General features: G+C 47.6%; 1 protein-coding gene across 1 annotated transcript; it reads left to right on the forward strand.

Moving 5' to 3' along the window:
• The first annotated feature begins 10,753 nt into the window (after window positions 1-10,753).
• On the forward strand, window positions 10,754-18,584 carry AREG (amphiregulin). The gene is made up of 6 exons (XM_061345825.1): window positions 10,754-10,888; window positions 11,018-11,200; window positions 13,719-13,902; window positions 14,353-14,511; window positions 16,294-16,396; window positions 17,346-18,584. Exons 1-5 carry the CDS (start codon window positions 10,846-10,848, stop codon window positions 16,379-16,381), a joined length of 657 nt encoding a protein of 218 aa, XP_061201809.1. The 5' UTR covers window positions 10,754-10,845; the 3' UTR covers window positions 16,382-16,396; window positions 17,346-18,584.
• The last annotated feature ends 1,237 nt before the right edge of the window (window positions 18,585-19,821 follow it).

Genomic DNA, 19,821 nt, shown 5'->3' on the forward strand with positions numbered 1-19,821 from the left:
CTCTGTATGTTAAAGGTTCCTTGTACTACAAGGATGCCAGAGAGAAACTTTTCATCAGGGACTGCAGTGATAGGACAAGGGGTGATGGGTTAAACTGGAAGAGCGAAAGCTCAGGTTAGATACAAGGAAGAAGTTCTTTACTGTGAGGGTGGTGAGGCACTGGCACAGGTTGCTCAAAGAAGTGGTGAATGCTCCATCCCTGGCAGTGTTCAGGGCCAGGTTGGACAGAGCCTTGGGCAACACGATCTGGGGTGAGGCATCCCTGTCATTGACAGGGGGGCTGGAAGTGGATGATCCTAAGGTCCTTTCCAACCCAGAGCATTCTATGGTTCTGTGTGAGCAGGACACCTGAATCCAGCTCAAAGCAGAGGCTGGGTTTCACTTCAGAAGGGCAGAGTGTGCCTCCATGCAGTCAGACCTGGGTGGACCCAAACACGCCAGGACGATGTTGCAGCCTGCCAATGTAAACTGGTCGCTGTCCAAGGACTTCAAGAATAGGGGTTTTCCTGCATGAGGGCAAACCTCCCTGCAGAAGAAAATGAGACTGTGCCTAGGAAACCTTCTTTAGTGCAAACTTTATACAAGCAAGACCTTATTCATGCAGTGTGTCCCCTGGGGAAACACTGGCCTTATGCTCCAGGACCTACATGAGGACAAGGGGCACGAGGTGTGTTGCCTGCACACTGACCAATGGACACGTGTGACACGCAAAGCTCAGTGACCCTACTTCAGCAAATGAAAAGGAATTCCTAAACTTCCAGGACTGATTTATCACAGTAGCACATTTTTATTTTGCCAGATATCCTGCTTATTTGTTTGCAGCCTGGCACAATTAAAGGCAGCTGACGTCAGGAGGGCATAGCACTTGTAGCCAAAAGCAGGCACTACCAGCAAACAATGGGATTTCCAAGGAAGCATAACAAACATGCCTGTGAAATATAGTGTTCTGATGAACTTCTCTGCTTGCTCATGGCCTATGAAAAAAAATCCAAATCCAGAGTGCTCTACGTAATCATTGGTGTGCGTAGAAAGGCTTGCCTGGGCTTTGTCTTAAGGAAATAATCTCGTTCTGGCAAAGGTGAGAGGAAAGGAGGTTCTAGTTGCTGGAGGCTTCTCTTTGTGATTCATGGTTTCTTCACACACAAAATGACTTCAAATAGGTGAGGAAAATTCGCCATCTGATGCACCATCGATGGGAAGGCACTAGGCAAGAACTCAGCTGGTGGTAAGGCGGTACCAGATGCCTCTTTCTCATCCTCATGGAAGGGTGAATCAGAAGGAAAAACATTCACATCAGGGGAAGTTCTCATGTCAGATGATGGGGCTTGAGCACCAGCAAGAGGAGAAATGGGCATGCAGTGACGAAGCAGGAGTCCTCTCCCATACCATGAGCTGTATGTGTCTTTGTAAAGATGCTGAGACAAAAAGTGTTCAGTTTGAATGGGAGATGACCCTTCTGGTCATGGGGATCTCTGTGGGTTCCTGCAGGGGATGGATCCAGGCAGTTCACAGCAAAGAAGAGATTCAGAGCACCCCTGCGGAAAAGGACTTGGGGGTGCTGGTTGATGAGAAAATGAGCATCAGCCAGCTTCAGTGTGCGCTTGCAGCCAAGAAATCACCTGTGTGCTGGGCTGCATCAAAAGGAGCGTGACCAACAGGTCGAAGGAGGTGATCCTGCCCCTCTGCTCTGCTGTCATGAAACCCCACTTGGAGTACTGTGTGCAGTTCTGGTGTCCTCAGCATAAGAAAGACATGGAGCTGTTGGAGCAAGTCCATGTGAGGGCCACAAGGATGATCAGGGGACTGGAGCACCTCCTGTATGAAGACAGGATGAGAAAGTTGGGGCTGTTCAGCCTGGGGAAGAGAAGGCTGCGTGGAGACCTCATAGCAGCCTTCCAGTATCTGAAGGGGGCCTATAGGGATGCTGGGGATGGACTCTTCATTAGGGACTGTAGTGGTAGGACAAGGGGTAATGGGTTAAAACTTAAACAGGGGAAGTTTAGATTGGATATAAGGAAGAAGTTCTTTCCTGTTAGGGTGGTGAGGCACTGAAATAGGTTGCCCAGGGAGGTTGTGAATGCTCCATCCCTTGCAGTGTTCAAGATCAGGTTGGACGAGGCCTTGGGTGATATGGTTTAGTGTGAGGTGTCCCTGCCCATGGCAGGGGGGTTGGAACTTGATGAACTTAAGGTCCTTTCCAACCCTAACTATTCTATGATTCTATGATTCTATTTTCCTGCTGAGATGAAATCCTTTCACACAGGAGAACATCCACACTCTGTTCATCTGTATTTACCTGCTGAACTTGGGAACAGGGTTGAAGAATACATTGTGCAACGAAGGTTTTAAAGTTAAAGGGTAAGAACTTTAGATGTCCTTCCAGGAAAAAAATCCTAAACAACCCTCAAATGTTCTTTATTATTCTGCTATTCTCGACACTGTTGGAAATAATACACAATCAAGAAGGAAAACATCAAGCTATTTCTGTCACATTCCCTGTGCTCATGTAAGGCTGCAATCTCTCCCAGTGTGCAGCACTATATAATTTCCTTACATGCCCTGTGCTTTCCAATGAGCTGTGGTGCACATCTCTAAGGTGACATCATACCCAAACCACTAAGGTGAGGAAAGGGATACGGAACAAACTCAGTCTAACTACCCAATGTTGGCAGCTCTTCTTGTGCCAATGTGCTTCAGGTCAGTCAATGTGCTTCGTGGCTGAGATCCTCTTAGGAGATCCTTAAAGGCTACCCACATTGTTCCTGCTCCATCTGTATGAGATCCTCTCAAGGATGTTTGTCTTGCTTTGTGACTGTAAAAAATTGTTCCTCCACTGTTAAAACTAGTTGCTGTATTTGCCCTGACTGCAGTACACAGTGCTCCTTAAAAAGAAGTCAGCATGTGATAATGTGCCTACAGAACAGCACTTAATTGCAGTAAGCAAAAAAGTGATTGTCCAGAAGTTGCATGGATTGAAGAAAGCAGAAGATTGACTTTGGCCTCTTCAGGAACCTGCTTAGTAAGGTTCCATGGGATATAGCCCTAGAGGGCAGGGAGGCCCAAGGCTCTTGGCTGATATTCAAGGATCACCTGCTACGAGCTCAGGAGTGTTGCATCCCAACTAGAAGGAAGTGCAGCAGGAGGGCCAGGAGACCTCCTTGGATGTATAAGGAGCTGCTGAGGAAAATTCAAATGAAAAAAGAGGCTTATAAAAGGTGGAAGCAAGGACAGGTGGCCTAGGAAGAATACAGGGATGTTGTCCGGGAAGCCAGGGACCAGGTTAGGAAAGCTAAGGCCCAGTTAGAATTAAACTTGGCTGGGGATATTAAGGATAACAGGAAGGGATTCTATAGGTACATAGCAAATAAAAAACAGACTAGGGAGAATGTAGCCCCCCTCTGGAAGCTATCAGGAGAACTGGCTACCCTGGATTTGGAGAAGGCTGAGGTTATGAATGACTTCTTTGCCTTGGTCTTCACTGGCAAAGGCTCTGACCGCACCACCCAAGTCTTGGAAGAAAGACACAGGGACTGTGAAAATGAAGACCTTGGGCCCACTGTAGGAGAGGATCTGGTTTGAGACCTTCTTAAGAACCTGAACGTGCACAAGTCCATGGGTCCTGATGAAATACATCCACAGGTCCTGAAGGAGCTGGCAAATGAAGCTGCTAAGCCACTGGCCATCATATTTGAAAAATCATGGCAGTGAGGTGAAGTTCCCAAAGACTGGAAAAAAGGAAATAGAACCCCCACTTTCAAGAAGGAGAAAATGGAAAACCCAGGGAATTACAGACCAGTCATTGTCACCTCTGTGCCTGGCAAAATCTTGGAGCAGATTCTCCTGGAAGCCATGCTAAGGCACATGAAAAACAACAAGGTGCTTGGTGACAGCCAGCATCGCTTCACTATGGGGAAATCCTGCCTGACCAATTAGTTGGCCTTCTACGATGGGGCTACAGAACTGATGGACAGGGGTAGAGCAGTTGATGTCATCTACCTGGACGTGTGCAAAGCGTTCGACACTGTCCCACATGACATCCTTGTGTCTAGATTGGAGAGACATCAATTTGATGGATGGACCACTCGGTGGATAAAGAACTGGCTGGATGGCCGCACGCAAAGAGTTGTGGTCAATGGCTCAATGTCCAGCTGGAGACCAGTAACGAGTGGTGTCCCTCAGGGATTGGTGTTGGGACCAGTCTTGTTTAACACCTTCGTCGCTGACATGGACAGTGGGATTGAGTGCGCCCTCAGCAAGTTTGCCGATGACACCAAGCTGTGTGGTTCGGTTGATACGCTGGAGGGAAGGAATGCCATCCAGAGGGACCTTGACACGCTTGTGAGGTGGGCTGATGCCAACCTCATGAAGTTTAAGCATGACAAGTGCAAGGTCCTACACCTGGGTTGGAGCAATCCCAGGCACAGCTACAGGCTGGGCAGAGAAGAGATTCAGAGCAGCGCTGCGGAGAAGGACTTGGGGGTGTTGGTCGATGAGAAAATGAACATGAGCCGGCTTCAGTGTGTGCTCGCACCCCAGAAAGCCAACCGTATCCTGGGCTGCATCAAGAGGAGCGTGACCAGCAGGCCGAAGGAGGTGATCCTGCCCCTCTACTCTGCTCTTGTGAGACCTCACCTGGAGTATTGTGTGCAGTTCTGGTGTCCTCAACATAAAAAGGACATGGAACTGTTGGAACAAGTCCAGAGGAGGCCACGAGGATGATCAGGGGACTGGAGCACCTCCAGTATGAAGATCGCCTGAGAAAGTTGGGGCTGTTCAGCTCTTGAGAAGAGAAGGCTGTGTGGAGACCTCATATCAGCCTTCCAGTATCTGAAGGGGGCCTATAGGGATGCTGGGGATGGACTCTTCACTAGGGACTGTAGTGATAGGACAAGGGGTAATGGGTTAAAACTTAAACAGGGGAAGTTTAGATTGGATATAAGGAAGAAGTTCTTTCCTGTTAGGGTGGTGAGGCACTGGAATGGGTTGCCCAGGGAAGCTGTGAATGCTCCATCCCTTGCAGTGTTCAAGGCCAGGTTGGAGAGGGCCTTGGGCAACATGGTTATTGTGAGGTGTCCCTGCCCATGGCAGGGTGTTTGGAACTGGATGATATTAAGGTCCTTTCCAACCGTAATTATTCTATGATTCTGTGATTCCTAGGTAACATTCCAAGAGTTAGAGGTAACCATGTTTTAGCTTTAAAACCACCATGTAGTGGCATTTTGGTTTGTGGAGGATTTTTCAGTATGAAGAGCTCTGCTCTGGCTCTTTTCCAGCTCAATTTCTAAGACACTAGAGGGGTAAAAGCTTATATTTTCCCAATTTTAGGCATCATTTTTCTAACAGCCACACTGTGCACATAAATGACAGACATTCACAAAGTTGAGTGTGTTCTGTGATTGAGCTGGGGAGCACCAAAACTTAACAGCAGTCATGCAGCTTTTGCTACCCTGGACAGAGCTCCACATTTAAGCAGTTTCTTCTCTTTTCAGAATGAGTATTTCTGGAGCACTTGGAGGATGATCCAGTAGCTGCAGACACCTTTGGGAAGTGATGAGTTGCTGTTCTCCTCTGGGCTGCAATCCTGGAAATGTGATAAAGGAAGTGTTCTGATGATTTTGCCCATCTAGCAATGATGTGGTCCACTGAATAGATAAAATAATGTGCAGTGCAGACGGAACATCTATCATATTATCTAGTGGAGGGTGTTCCTGCCCATGGCAGGGGTTTGGAACTGGATGAGCTTTAAGGTCCCTTCCAACCCAAACCATCCTGTGATTTTACATTGAAGGTAGAGGGCCACCATCAGTGGCACTGACTACAACAGCTGAGCTCCAGCCTCAGTTTCTTTAGGATTCCTAAGGCACTTACCCCTTCCTGTCTCATGGGACCAGGCAAGCACTGTCTGAAGAAATGGAAACAAGGGCAGGAATTCCCAGTGCTCTCCAGCATGGCAGGCTGTAGTATTGGAGAAGGAGATTGTTAGCTAAGGGACAGCTCCCAATTCTAGTGTAAATCCAACATTGCTTCACCCTGCTGTTGTCGACAGGCCCTTGCAATCACTTCTGGGGTCAGGATTTGCCTCTGATCACTTGCAAATTGAGCCATTGCACGAAGGAGTAGATGAGAACTGGAGGATATGTTTGGTCAAAAGAGAGCTGTTCAGTGCATGCTGTGGGGGAAACAGGAGTTAAAGCCCAGGGCAGCATGTTAACAGCAGACAGCTTCCAAAAAAAACCTCCTAGCACATAGCAGGACTGCTGCCCTGGACAGGCTTGCAACATATCCCCCACCACCAAAGCAAAAGTGATCCTGGTATGTCCTGCTCAGCTGTACCTAGTGCCAAGGAGCAGGCAACAGCAGGAACATCAGCCCTTGTCCCCCATTGCCTGGCATCGATGCCTGTGGAAAGCAAGTGTAAAATCCCACTGCTGCCATGCGGTAGCACTGAACTCCTTAGCACCACTACATGTTTCAGCAGATTCAACAGGGATGCTCACTGTTGCTGGAGTTTATTCTGGCTGACACTAGATTTTCAGGGGGGGGGCTATTTTTTATTTGTATTGGGATAAATGAGAGAAAAATCTAGATCTTGTCATCATGGGGGGCAGCAGATTCTGTTCTTCTGGTTTTCCCTTTAGACATGCTCTGACAGATGTTGCTGAGAGCTTTCCAGTAGGGATGCACAGCCTTCTGAATACCTGTGTACCTTGGAGGCCAGCACAATCTGTACAGATTTCCAGAAGGACACCATCCAGACCCTTCCCCTTCTCCTTAACACCCCAGCCATGCATCTACATCCTCTTTATTACAGCAATCTCGATTTACATCAGCGGGGACCAGAGTCATACTTGTCTTGCTTCAAAGCTGCCTCCCTGCCTGTAAATTTGCTGCTGACAACAGAAGATCCTGGTGTCTGTAGATCACAAGTGAAGTGAAAGTCTGGTGAGCTCCCAGCCAGACATTGCTCTGGTTTGAGTCACTGCCCTCTTCCCAGCTGGATGGATGAGAAAGTATAACTCATGTTCAAATACCCAGGTCAGCTGCGTCCGCCCTGGCAAAACAAACAGTTGATGTCAGTGAAGAAAATGAATGGGCAGGTATTTCAAATGCTTCCTTTCTCTTCATGCATTTCTCGAGGGGGTTATCAAAAGATAGTATTTGGCACTCTGACTCTTGTAGAAGGCACGATGCCCAAGCATGCTCTGCCATGGCCAAGGCAGCTGTCAGCATGGATGTCACTTCACTCTTGTGAGTCCCTGCCCACTGCCAGCAAGAAACAGGCTGAGTGCTGGCCACCTCATCCACGTGACAGCAGGGTGGCTTTTCCCCTGGTCCCCAGGATCAGAGCAGAAGGAAAAAAATTCAAATCCTCTGCCAATGCAGGGGCTCCTGGCACAATCCAGAGCTGACAATGAGCAGTTTCACATTCTGGGCACATCTTTCCTATTTAGTTATCTCCAGGTGACAGGGCACAGGCAGTGAGGGGGACAGAAGGTCCCAGGAGCTGCCAAGAGACAGGGGAAAGCATATTAATGGCAAATAAGAAAAACTTGCTGGGATTCAGTACCGAGTGGGAGATGCTGAAGAGCTGCCTTAGGACATCAGGTCCTTCCCAGGGTGGCCGTGTGGCCTCAGGGCTGCAGTAGCCAGGTGATGGCTTCTCCACAGCAGGAAACACAGCCGCAGTTGTCATCCCTGAGGTGTTTTCTGGAGGTGGGCCTGGGAGAAGAGAGGCAGACCAATAGAGAGAAACCTCCTCTCTGAAATGAATGACATTCTACAGACATGGACAGAGACTAAACAGGAAGAAGTTGGCACCAATGCTACCTGTGCTGGGTGTTATCAGGTGCTCTTGGAGCCAGGCTACACTGAAGGCTTTCAGGGCTAGCAAAAAGACTGTCAAAGCACAAGATTGGCTGTTCATTTCCACCAGCAAGAACAGGGCAGTGTACCACCAGTTCATCTCCTCCCACTGCACCACTGGCCCACGGAAAACAAGGTCTGGCTTAGGGCAAACACCCAAGAAGGACTCTGGCTTTGCTTCTACGTGCAGCTCCCTGCACAGTCCCTAAGGTGCACCCTAAGGGGCTCACCAGCCTTTGGGGAAGCTCCCTGTCTCTGGGAGCCACACGATGGAACAGCCAGAGCAGCAGCCTGCTGGAAAACCCCAGAAGTGGTGGCTCAGTAGGTGGCACTCTGCATCCACGGGGAGCCAATACCTTCCCAAAGGTGAGCCCTGCCCTTGCCGGCCCAGCAACCTGCCCCACGGGCCCCAGTGAGTCCTGCAGCCCTCCTGGGGGCAGAGTCCAGGTGTACTTCCAGACCTGGAAGGAGGCCATGGCTCAGCTTAGTGCCTCCTCCCAAGAGCACGCAGCAGAGCTGGGACTTGCAGTGGGATCCCGCCCTGAATATCCCAAAACATGTGGCCTTGACAGCGTGTCCTCTCAGAGAAGCAGCCAAGGAGGGCTTTGTCTGGATGTCACCATTTGGGAAGAGATCCCCTGATGTCCCTCTCGAATCTCTCCATGCAAAACTGCTGGCCACCACCACCTTGCTGCATCTTCTGCACGCCGAGGAGCAGTGCTGGTTGATGCCAGGCTGCCCCTTCTTCAACGAAGCAGGAGCAGCACGACGAAGTTGACGAGATGCACGACAAATATGAAACATGGAGTCAAATTCCTCTGTGCTGCCGCAGAGCAGTGGGGCAGGAGCCATCAGCTGGAGACTGGAGGAGAGAGGGAATGTGGTGACTCAGGCACTGGATACACTGTGTTTGGTCTCCAAACAGTGCAGGTAACATGGGCAATTGCACTCCGGTCATTCAACCTTTCCTCTGCTAAGCTTTTCCTTCCAGTTGCTTAGCACTTTGCCAAGTGGGGCTGGAACTGTCAGTGTGCAGTATATTCCTTGGATCAGGCTTAAAACCCATCATTTAAAATGTTAAACCTGGGAGAAATACTTCATTTTAACAGCAGAAAAATAAAATCAGGAAGGAGGTGGCAGTGCCTGGCTGAGGAAATAGATGGGGGGAATAAAAGTTCCTCGGTTACAAACCTCCTTTTGGCTGTTCTCACACAACCAACTCCATGTTGCAGTAGAAGAGATCCCAGAGTCTCTGCCCTTGGAGACACTCTACCTACACGCAATCAGTCTCTGCTAAAGACAGGCCTAGGGACTTACGGAGGTCTCATGGGAAAGAAACACTGGTCTGAGGGAGAAGGAAGGATCATGTGGAATCCTGAGCTATCCCCAGGTGATGACCAAGTTGTAGACAGGAGCTGCTCAGCATCTGCACCTGGACTGAGGAGAATTTGTCTTCTCTCTGTTGTAGACACTATGAGGAAAGGGGTGAGAAATGAAGGGAAACACAGCTTTAAAAAAGAACCCAAATGACAGTAAATGACAACCAGTTTTAATAGCAGTATACACAAACGGGCTGACAGGGGTTGAGGGGCTGTCTGCTGCAGGATAATGTCGCAGCTATTCATTCAGCAATTTATTTTCAGAGCCCTTGGGGTCCATTTCTTGGGCGTAGTGTGACCCAGCAAAGATGACACCAGGAGCTGTGTATCCTTCTTTGGCATGTGTGGAAGAGGCGAGAATCTTTAACAACAGAACAGCTTGGGCTTTCCTACAACCCGCTGCCCCAGTGTTTCTGCCCTTAAAGCAGGTCTACTCCATGCTTTCCCACACAAAGCCCAGGGAAGGTACCTGTGGTCAGGTACCCTTTGCTAAGGGCTTCTGCTGCAGCAACAGTGAGCCCAAGTGCCCAAGGGAACACATATGCAGGTTGAAAGGGATGATCCTGTCCCTCTACTCTGCTCTTGTGAGACCTCATTTGGAGTACTGTGTGCAGTTCTGGTGTCCTCTACATAAGAAGGACATGGAGCTGTTGGAGCAAGTCCAGAGGAGGCCACGAGGATGATCAGGGGCTGGAGCACCTCCCTTATGAAGACAGGCTGGGAAAACTGGGGCTGTTCAGCCTGGAGAAGAGAAAGTGTGTGGAGACTTCAGAGCAGCCTTCCAGTATCTGAAGGGGGCCTGCAAGGATGCCAGAGAGGGACTCTTCACTGGGGTCTGGAGCAACAGGACAAGGGGTGATGGGTTCAAACTTAAACAGGGGAAGTTCAGGTTAGATATAAGGAAGAAGTTCTTTACTGTGAGGGTGGTGAGGCACTGGCACAGGTTGCCCAAAGAAGTGGTGAATGCTCCGTCCCTTGCAGCGTTCAAGGCCGGGTTGGACAGGGCCTTGGGCAACATGGGTCTAGTGTGAGGTGTCCCTGCCATGGCAGGGGTTTGGAACTGAATTATCTCAAGGTCCTTTCCAACCCAAACCAGTCTGTGATTCTGTGATTTCCCCCACCCAGCTGCCTGCCCACCCTTGTCTCCACTTGTTACTCAGCCGTTACTCATGTGCCTCTCAAGCAAAGCCAGATACCAAGACACATCACCAGATTTATTACTGAGAACAATCTCTGCCCTTTCTCTCCCGTTCCTCCCGGAGGAGCGGCGCACAGCAAAGAGCAACCCGACGACCCGGGTGCGCCAAGAGCTCTCCCCACCATGACGGAACGGAGCGCGATGCGACCGGACGGACCGTATACCGCCGCGCTGCGAACAGCGCCAGGTGCGCATGCACCACCCTCACCTGCCACCCCGCCCCGCCCCTGCTGACGTCACTCTACGTCCGGGCGCGCGAGCTGCGGCCGCCTATAAAGGGGGCGGCGGCGGCAGGTGGCTTCTCATGGAGCGCTGTGCACTGCTGTTGGTGTTGTCCGGTCGGCCGTGACACCACCCGCCGTGACACCACCCGCCTCTCCACCGCCGCCCGCCCGGGAATCGCCGATGCGCGCATTGGCGCTGATCGTCGCGCTGGCCGTGCTGGCAGGTGCGTGATGGGAGGGAGGGGAGCGGCTGAGGGGTCGCGCTGCGGTTGGGGCCGTTGAAGGTGGGATGAAGGGAGAGATGTCGCCTGCCGCCTTGCTCCCCTGCCCACGGCTCTGTTTTCCCCTCACAGCCTGCCGGCCTGTCGCTGGGTCCTCGCCCAACGCCACCGACCCGGAGCGGCTCGGGGGTCCTGGACAGAGGGAGCCCGAAACCCGCGAGGGTGAAGCTATGTCTGGTCCCGACTATGAGGAGGATGAGGAGTACGAAGAGGCGCTGCCCGTCCATCAGTACATCGTGGACGACTTGATCCGAGGTGAGGGGGAGGCGGCCAGGGGCTCGGCAGTGACGGGCCGAGCAGCTGTCTGTAACCGCCGGCTTCTTTCTGTCTTACCTTTCTTGTAAGGCTGCTGCTGCTGCTCTTAGCTTGTAGAGTACGGAGCAAAAGCGTGCTTCTGCTTGGAATTTGCATTGAGAATAGGCTGTCAGGGATGAAAACTTAGCGTGAGTGCCACAAGGGTGTGTGGAAGCTGCAGGTTAGCCGATTGCAACCTGTGCTGCTGCTCTCTTGATAAACCTGGCAAGAGGGCTGAGATGGGGTAGCTACCACCTACTTAGCATGAGTTGGGTTTATAAGTGCTATTTAACCTTAAAAGTGAATTTTATACCAGACTGTCTCTCTAGCTCTAAGGATATTTTTGCGTGTATGTTGTCTCGTGATGAAGTTGACTAAAATTTCCTGGGAAGCAAACACTTAAACCTCTTAAGTGGCAGTAGGAAAGCTTGTTAAGCACCTTTCAGGCAATACTTCACTGTTAATAGCTATTGTGTGAATTTATTGGGATTTTTCCACTTATTAAGCTCTGAGGAGATCTTAATAACCTGCCTGACTACAGGGATGAGAGGTTTGGGGTTTTTTTTGTTCTGGCTGAACTGTAATTGTAATACAATCTGGGTGCTTACAAGTGATTTGAACTTCAGTAGGGGTTAGTAGGCAGGTGCTTTTGCTCTTTAGGGTGGACCTGGCTAAAATGTTTCCATTGGAAGCACCCTGAGACTAGGTGAAGGGAGTCTATGCTCTAGATGCTCAGTCTAGGGACTTAGTGGATCCTTGCTGAAGCTTTTCATGAGTTGAAGACCTTCAGGGTAAACAGGAATGTCAGAGCTATTGAGCAGTTTGGCTTGTAAAACTACTGGCTTGGTGACTTAAACATACTGCCCAGAAACTAGACTTGTTACCAAAGGTGGTTGGTTTGTAGACCAGCTCTTCTACTTGGCATGAGGTTTATCTGTGGAGCCTTCCAGCTGTTATGATTCAACTGTGGGTGGCTTTCCTGCCTGTCCAGCCTGCAGACAGGGACATGGAGATCAAACCGACAAGCTGAGCCTTGAAGAGGAAAGAATGGAAGAAGCCTCAATTATTGGAGTGAGAGCCTAAATATCAAGTTGAACTGGACAGAACAGGGGCCTCAGCTGTCAGGAGTAAGCTTGCACTTCTAGGACAGGAAACCTTACTGCAGGAACAGTGTCCTCATTTACATATTAATATAACTTATACCATTTGAATCAGACTTCTGGTTGCTGAAGGCATTTTTGCTTTTAAGTAACTTCAAGCCAGGCTTGTTAATCTAGAAGTTAAAATGATTAGATGTCTAGACAACAGTGAGCTACACCTCATTTTTTTTTTTTTGTGCAGGCTCTCTTCACTAGAAATACTGGGTTATGAACTAGTTGGATCCAGTTGTATCCTATTGTGGTGATTGCCTGTATATGTAGTGCTCTGGGTAAAATATTGTACTACAAAAATATTTTCAGTAGGCTTGCAGAGCACAGTAGAGCAAATTAAGGGTTATAAATGGCTCTAAATGATTCTTAAGACATATTCAGTCTTACCTGGTTAACTGTTATTCCTCAATAGCATAGTGTTGCTTTATGGCTATCAGTGAAGGGATTATTTCTCCAGAGAACCAGTGTTTTACCACCTTATTCTGAGACAGTGCTATTGAGCTTTGACTTCTACATTGAGTAGCTAAGCCCCTTAGTCAGTGTCTGGCTTTAGCCTGTTCTCTCCAGCAAAAGGAAAATGATTGCTCTTGCTTAAATCCAAAGGCTTCTAAGTCACCAGCATTTTGAAACCACACTCTTATAGAGGTTTGTCTTAATTGAGATAATGAGGGGCAACAGTAAGCGGGAGAACAAATAGCCTGACTCTTGTGGACTATCCTGCCTTCACTCCTTCAGTGCATGCTGTATCTCTCAAAGCAGGAGAACTGGAAATGAGCTGTCTTCTGCTGAAGACAGCACTGCAGGTTATTTGGGAGAAACAAGTATGCCAACTGGGATAGCAAGCTGTCTTGCCTCTGCAAATGCCTAGGACGATATAGTAATTTATAACTCCTTTCATCACTGATGCAAATGGATGGTTTAGAGTGATGGAGGCTCTTAACCTTGTATCTGGGTTGATATGAAACTAGTGGATGACTTGGCTCAGTGTGTTCTTTACAAGCCTTTGCTTGAGCCTGTACAATTTCAGTCAAGTATTTTATGCCTTCAACTCTACTGCTCTTCATCTTTGGTGGCTTTTGGCTGCTTTTGGTCTACATTGTACAGGACTTAATGGTGGCAGTGTTGTGCTTCATGAGCTAAGTTAGCTGCTTTTCTCCTGGATGTGAAATGCCCTGCTGCACACTCACCTGCATCCTGATGACCTGCATCCTGCTTCCTGATGACAGGTTCTCCTGCAGTGACCATCTCTCTACCCCCCACCAAATTCTGTAATTCACTTTTCACACAATCTAGCATTCCCAGACTGAGTGATGTTGTCCTTTTTTCAGTTGAACCAGTGATTAAGCCCAAGCCAACAAAGAGGGGGGGTGAGAAGAATGCTGGCAAATCAAGAAGGAAGAAAAACAGAGGGAAAAACAAGAAGAAAGGGACTCCTTGTGAAATGGAATACAAAAACTTTTGCATACATGGTGAATGTATTTACCTAGAACATCTGCAGATGGTTACTTGCAAGTAAGTTACCTGTACCTTGTGAGCTAGGTGTGATTGGCACGAGCTGGTAGCATATGAGGGCTCAGAGGCAAAATCAGTGTCAACTTGGCATGGATCAGTCTCCTGCCATATTTTGACTGAAAATCTTTCTGCCATGTAAATTAAGTGATGATGGAATCTGAGATGCATAACAAGCCACTGAACTCATCAGTTGGTCATAAACTCAAACTGAAAGAATGAAAAGGCGTGTCTTCCTGGAACATCACGCCCAAACTAATCTTGACTTGTTGAAATGCTGACAAACCTTGTGCTAGCCCAGTGACTGCATTTCATGAACATGCTCTGAAGCGAGCATCTTGAGATTCATGGGAAAATCTGAAGATGGATAAGTCAGGTTTGAATGTGTGTGGGTGTCCTTGGCTCCAGGCAGCACTGGAGCTGATAAGCACTTGTATTAATGTTTGCTTGCAGGTGTCATCAGGATTTTTTTGGTGAGCGCTGTGGTGAACAGTTTATGAAGACTCAACGGAAGAATGATGTGGCAGACTACTCAAAGACTGTATTGGTAGTGGTAGCTGTCCTGCTCTCAAGCATCAGCTTCATTACTGTACTTATCATTGTGATAGTGCAGTAAGTATATATATATATCTGTATACACACACTGTTTGGTATCTGCCTAGCTTAAGTGTGAGCAGGATTTGTGTCCAATAGCCTTGAAATGCATATGGCTCATCTGAATTACCTGTGTGGAAGGCATCCAAAAGGGCTGAGTTCTTATCCTGGCTTGGATAGATGTTGAGGGTAGAAGCAAGGTCTGAGAAGCTACTAAGTGACTATGTGTTCACTTACTCTCTTGCTGTTGGCTGTGGGCAGCTTGTGACCCTTGATTATTTTTTTTCAGACCAGAGCCTTTCTGCTCTTGATACAACTGGAATAGCTACAGTGCTGCAGAACATAAGCAGGAAGTAGAGGAGGAGTAGTTATGCTGACACAGCAGTGCCTTCCCTAATCCTTGTGGAGAAGCCTGCAAGACAGCAGTGCTTTCCCTACTCCTGGTGGAAAAGCCAGCAAGCAGTAGTGTCACAGCCTCATGTATGGCTGCTATTCAGCAGCTGAGTGCACATTTGGGGGAAGGAAATGGTGTTCCAACTGTCCATTTATTTACAGAGGTTGCCAGGCTAAAATACTTAAACGGAGGGGAAGTGAGTGGGGAAACAAGTGCTGATGGTCCCAAATACTGTATTGCTTGCTGTTAAGATGGAGGGAACAGCCATTTCAGCCTAAGCAACTGTTGACAGTTGTGTGGTGGGTAATGTGAATCTGGGGTCCTGTTGTGAATAAATTAAAAGGCTTCTCTGGGTGCATGTTTCAAGACATAAATTAGATTCTTCTTTACACCTGCTAAAAAGCAGTACACAGCAGCTTGTGCCTGCCTGTGCCTTTGCTTCTTGCTGGTGTGTTCAGGAACTAGTGCTGAGGTTAGATAGCCTAGGAAGCTTGACTCCAGTGTTTCCAGACTACTGGAGCAGTGCTCCAGTTCTAACACTGCAGCTCCACCATGGCAGAGTTTGGGTCACTGTAGGTGAAACTCAGAAGTTGAGCTTAATTTCAGATCTTGATGAAGTACATCAGCTGGATGAGGTATGTGCTGTGCCCTTTCTTTGCTGCAAACAGTGTTTGCATTTGTAATTTTGCTATTGCTTTGTGTTAAGATCTGAACTTGAGGAATGCTGGGATGAGCACTTGTTCTCTGAACACTGCCTCATTCCTTGCTGCTAGGAGAGATAACCAGTCCTGTAGTGCTGTAAGAGCAAATCATCTTTGTTAGTTTCTGGAGTTCCATGGATTAGGATTGTATTTATTTTGTGCTCTGAACCCTCACAAGCCTGAGGCATGCAGATCATTAATCTGTACCTTTGTCCAGAGAATCTAGATTGTCTGGAGCAGTCACTACAAAAGACTGGCGAAATTGGGAGAAAAAGAAAATTGCTAAGCAGCTGTGCTTATGATGTGCTCAAGAGTCACATAAAGGGGATAGGGACTTGAGAAATTTGAAGTCCACAGTGCTCTGCTGTGGGGAGGAGGAAGGCGGTCTGGTCTCTGCAAGCATTCACTAAAGCTACCAGGAAATCTGTCTCACAGAAAGCTGCCTGGTCCTTTGCTCCATTGCAACAATAAACCCTCTTCATCTTGCTGCCTGGTTGGGCTGAAGCTGAGCAGCTCTGGCTCTGTGCAGCAAAACTGCCAGTGCTTAACTTGGGCTCCTTGATTTTATGGTCAGGTATTGCTTGATGCTTGATGTTTAAAAACTGGCTTGCTTGGAGTTGCTTGAGGATCTAAAGGACATGAGTGTAAATGGTGAAAGTGTGTATCAGCATTCAAAATGACCTCTAACGTGCCACAATTCCACAGGGTCAGGAAAAAGTGTCCTCAGTATGAAGAGAAAGAAGAAAGGAAAAAACTTCGACAGGAAAACAGAAATGGTCACGTTGGTGTGTAAAAGAGGAAAGAACAGGTATGAAAGCTGGCTTGAAACACCTTTCTGTCCTTCCAAGTTTGGAGTTCCCCCTGTGAGCATTGCTTGCATGCTTGGCAAAGCTCCTGCTAGCTTTTAATGCTTGAACTGCCTTGAAACATGTAGGTTACATATGAATGACTGGCTCAATTTGCTGGTTTCCCAAAACCACCTGAGTTGTGCAAGTTCAAAAGCTGTTAACTAACTGGGTGCTGTCTTAAAGAAAAAGTGAGGATAGGAAGCTGTACTGACATCAGTGGACTTGGGGAAGGAAAAAAAAAAAACACAACCCTAATATCTGAACAGACAGGCTGAGTGCAAGAAGCCATGGTAGACTGCCAGCATGGAAGATGGTGCAGCAGCCAAGTGAATCATTGACTCATGTAAGAGGAGTACTGAGCATTTTAACACCTCTGCAAGGCATCAGGAGGTTTATGGAGCTTGGAGGCTACAGATCAAGACAAAGCTTGTAATTCTGCAACCACCATAGTTAGCCTCTCAGTCAAGTTTCATACTGTTTTTCAACTGAGTGCTAAAGCTCTTTATCCCAGGTGGATCACTTCTGGGAAAGATCTAGTGGATTTCAGTGAGCAAGCAAGTTGGTCTTCTCTGAGCAAAAATGTACCCAACAGCAGATTCCAGGACCCTTATTGAATAAGAGTTATATTAGAAGTTGAAGGAGGAAACTATAAAGAAGAGCCCTGAGTTCTGGCTGAGCTCAGAAGTTTTGCTTTGCTGCATGTCAGGTACAAAGCTCGACCAGCTTTGTCCAGTGGCAGCTGGGGGGTTTTGTTCAAAGTTTGCTTGAAGCTGAAGAGTACCTAGCAAAGCATCCTCATATGTACGCATAAACTTAGCCTGCCTGCCTCAGATGTAGGTTTGACATGGTTCTAGCACAGAGTTCCTATGTTCCGGGTGGTGATTAACATGCCTGGTCTGCCCCTTACAGAGCAGTTCTGATGTGGCCGCTGCAAAGCTGCAGGGTACCTCTGGCTACCTGACGCATCCCCCTGGACACTGTGGGCTGGAGCTGTTGCCACTAAGCCCTGATTCATCCAGACAGAGGCTGCTGCAAGAAGATCTCAACATGCACTTGCTGATGAATCGCTTACTGGGGAGGACAGTTACTGCTACATCTAGTCACAATTATGTGGAAGGAGCTGCCACTACGTGGTAGAGGACCTGCTGGAGACTACTGCTGCTGAGCCCTCTCATTGGTGCTGGAGCTCTGGTCTCTGCTGTTACATGGATGGACTTTCTTCTATTAGCAAGTCTCCTTTGGCAGCTCTAAATCCAAGGGAGAGAGCTCATTGTGGCTTTCAGGAATGGATGGAGGGGGAAAAAATTCCCTCTCTCGAAGTGGAAAAGAGAAGAGCTCTGGATGTCTTCTCTCCCTAGATCTCGGCAAATTAAAAACATAATTCTGCTGTCACTGTGCTCCCTGTTGATACCGGCTTCAAAGAACTTCATCTCTAGTTCTGACTTGCAGGGTGTTGGTGACAGATCCTTGTCAGCCACACCTGGGTTGTGTTACTGTATGTGTAGAAAGTAATCCCTCTGAACTCAGTAGGACTTGTTGTGTGAGTGGAGCTATCCGTTTTTGTGTGTGCTAACCAGAGTTAAAATTAGTCTACTTGGGATGCTGAGACCGTAGATGCAATGTCCAAAGCTCTGTATCTTAAGGAAAAAGCCCCTGCTCCAACAAGTTAAGCCTGGACCCATCAGTTATAAATAGAAAGCTACTTACGTTACCCAGCCACTTGCTGCTGCTTTAAGCAGCACTAGAAGTGTAAAATGCTTCCCATCAGATCCAGTCTGTTGAACTTTGCCAAGAACCTGTTTCTTCGAAGAATAAAATTCATGCACTGATACTCTGCAGGCAGTGGTCTCCTGTGCTCTACCTTCTGGTGCACAGAACTTGACTTACCTCAGACTTTTTTTGACCCAAGTGTCCTTGGTTTCTTGAACTATCCATGCAGTCTTGAGCACAGAGTATTATTTGAGTTCAGTTTCTTCTTGGAAGAGTCAATATGCTCTGTATAAACAGAGCAGAATTCTGGTAGCAGAGAAATGCCATTAATTGTCAAGTTATATCTGTAAATGTGTAAATATTTATTACTGTATTTAATATTTAATGTTTCCACATCAAACTTATTTATTTTATAATTAAACTTTTTACATAACCTAATCATGGTGATATTTCAATGTTTTTTGCCTGCTCTTGGGGGTATATGGTAAACACTTGAAATTAGAGCTTGGTTTCTCCTCAAAGCAGGAATTCCCATGTCTTAAGAGCAGAAAGCATGGTTGTGAAGAGCTATAGCCATGTGTGGAGGATCAGCTTGGTGCTCTCACAGGAGTGCAAGTTGTTTGTAAACATAATGTGCAAATGTGCCTGTTTTGGTAGGAAGTCCATTTAATCCTACTACAAAGGAATCTTTAACTCTTTCTGGATTAGGGAGGACCTAAATCATCATTCTCTTGAGTCAAGGAATATCCCTTTGCTCTGGGCTCAAGGGCTGGGAATATTGGAGAGAGCCTTTCATCTCAGTGTGGTCACAGGGAGTTTGAACAGCAGCTTGGGACTCAGTCTTAAATAAATGAGGAAAAGCAGAATAGCCTCAGGCCAGTGACTCCCTGAACAGAAAGGGAGCTTTGGCCTTTGTAGTCTACCTTGAATTTCTGTTCTTCTCCAGATAGTTTTTAGTCCAACTATGTGGTGATGTTCCCTCTAAACACTTCTGCACTGAGTTGTGGTCTTAAATTCAGAGTTACCTCAAAAAATGAGTATCAAGGGCGTGAGTTTAGTTTTTAAAGCTGCAGGAGAACCTTCTTTTGAGGTCATTTTCTCAAAAGCATTCTCTAGATGTATTGCTGGCTGTGGCTTAGCTTGAAGCACAGAATAAGACTAAAGAACCAGCCAGTTTGAATTCGGATCCAAGTTGTGTACCCACAGCAGGAGTAGTCCAGAGTCCTGTCTGGAGTAACATTTGCCTTAGCCTCTGAAGTTACCATGTATTTCTCAGGCTCTGAGAGCAGCCTGTATGGCTTATAGCTGAGGTATGTATTGCACCATCTCTTGGGAAGACTGCAAGGCTTCATTCCAGAGAGCTTGCTTCATTACCAAAGTAAACAGCACTGCTTGAAGTGACTTTTCCACAGACATTTGCTAGTTAGGGTTCTGGCAAGAAAAGCTGTTTCTGTTGGTCATGCCAGGCTTTTTGCTTTGGAGTAAACAGGCTCAATCTCAATGGTAACTGTGCCATAGCCTTGTGAGAGCGAGATTAGATTACAACTCCCAGTTGAAAGCCAAGCTGCTTTTCTTCCAGAAACTCTTCTTCCAGAAGCTCTTCTATCTCTCCTCTTGTTCCTGAAGTCAACAGCAGTTTTTCTACTTGAAAGGCTAAACAAATGCCAGCATAGAA

This window comes from Neopsephotus bourkii, unplaced genomic scaffold (genome assembly GCF_033783945.1).
Source record: "Neopsephotus bourkii isolate Nb327-2 ecotype Australia unplaced genomic scaffold, CSIRO-AGI_Nbou_v1 NB_244, whole genome shotgun sequence".
In the NCBI taxonomy this organism is placed as follows: domain Eukaryota; kingdom Metazoa; phylum Chordata; class Aves; order Psittaciformes; family Psittacidae; genus Neopsephotus; species Neopsephotus bourkii.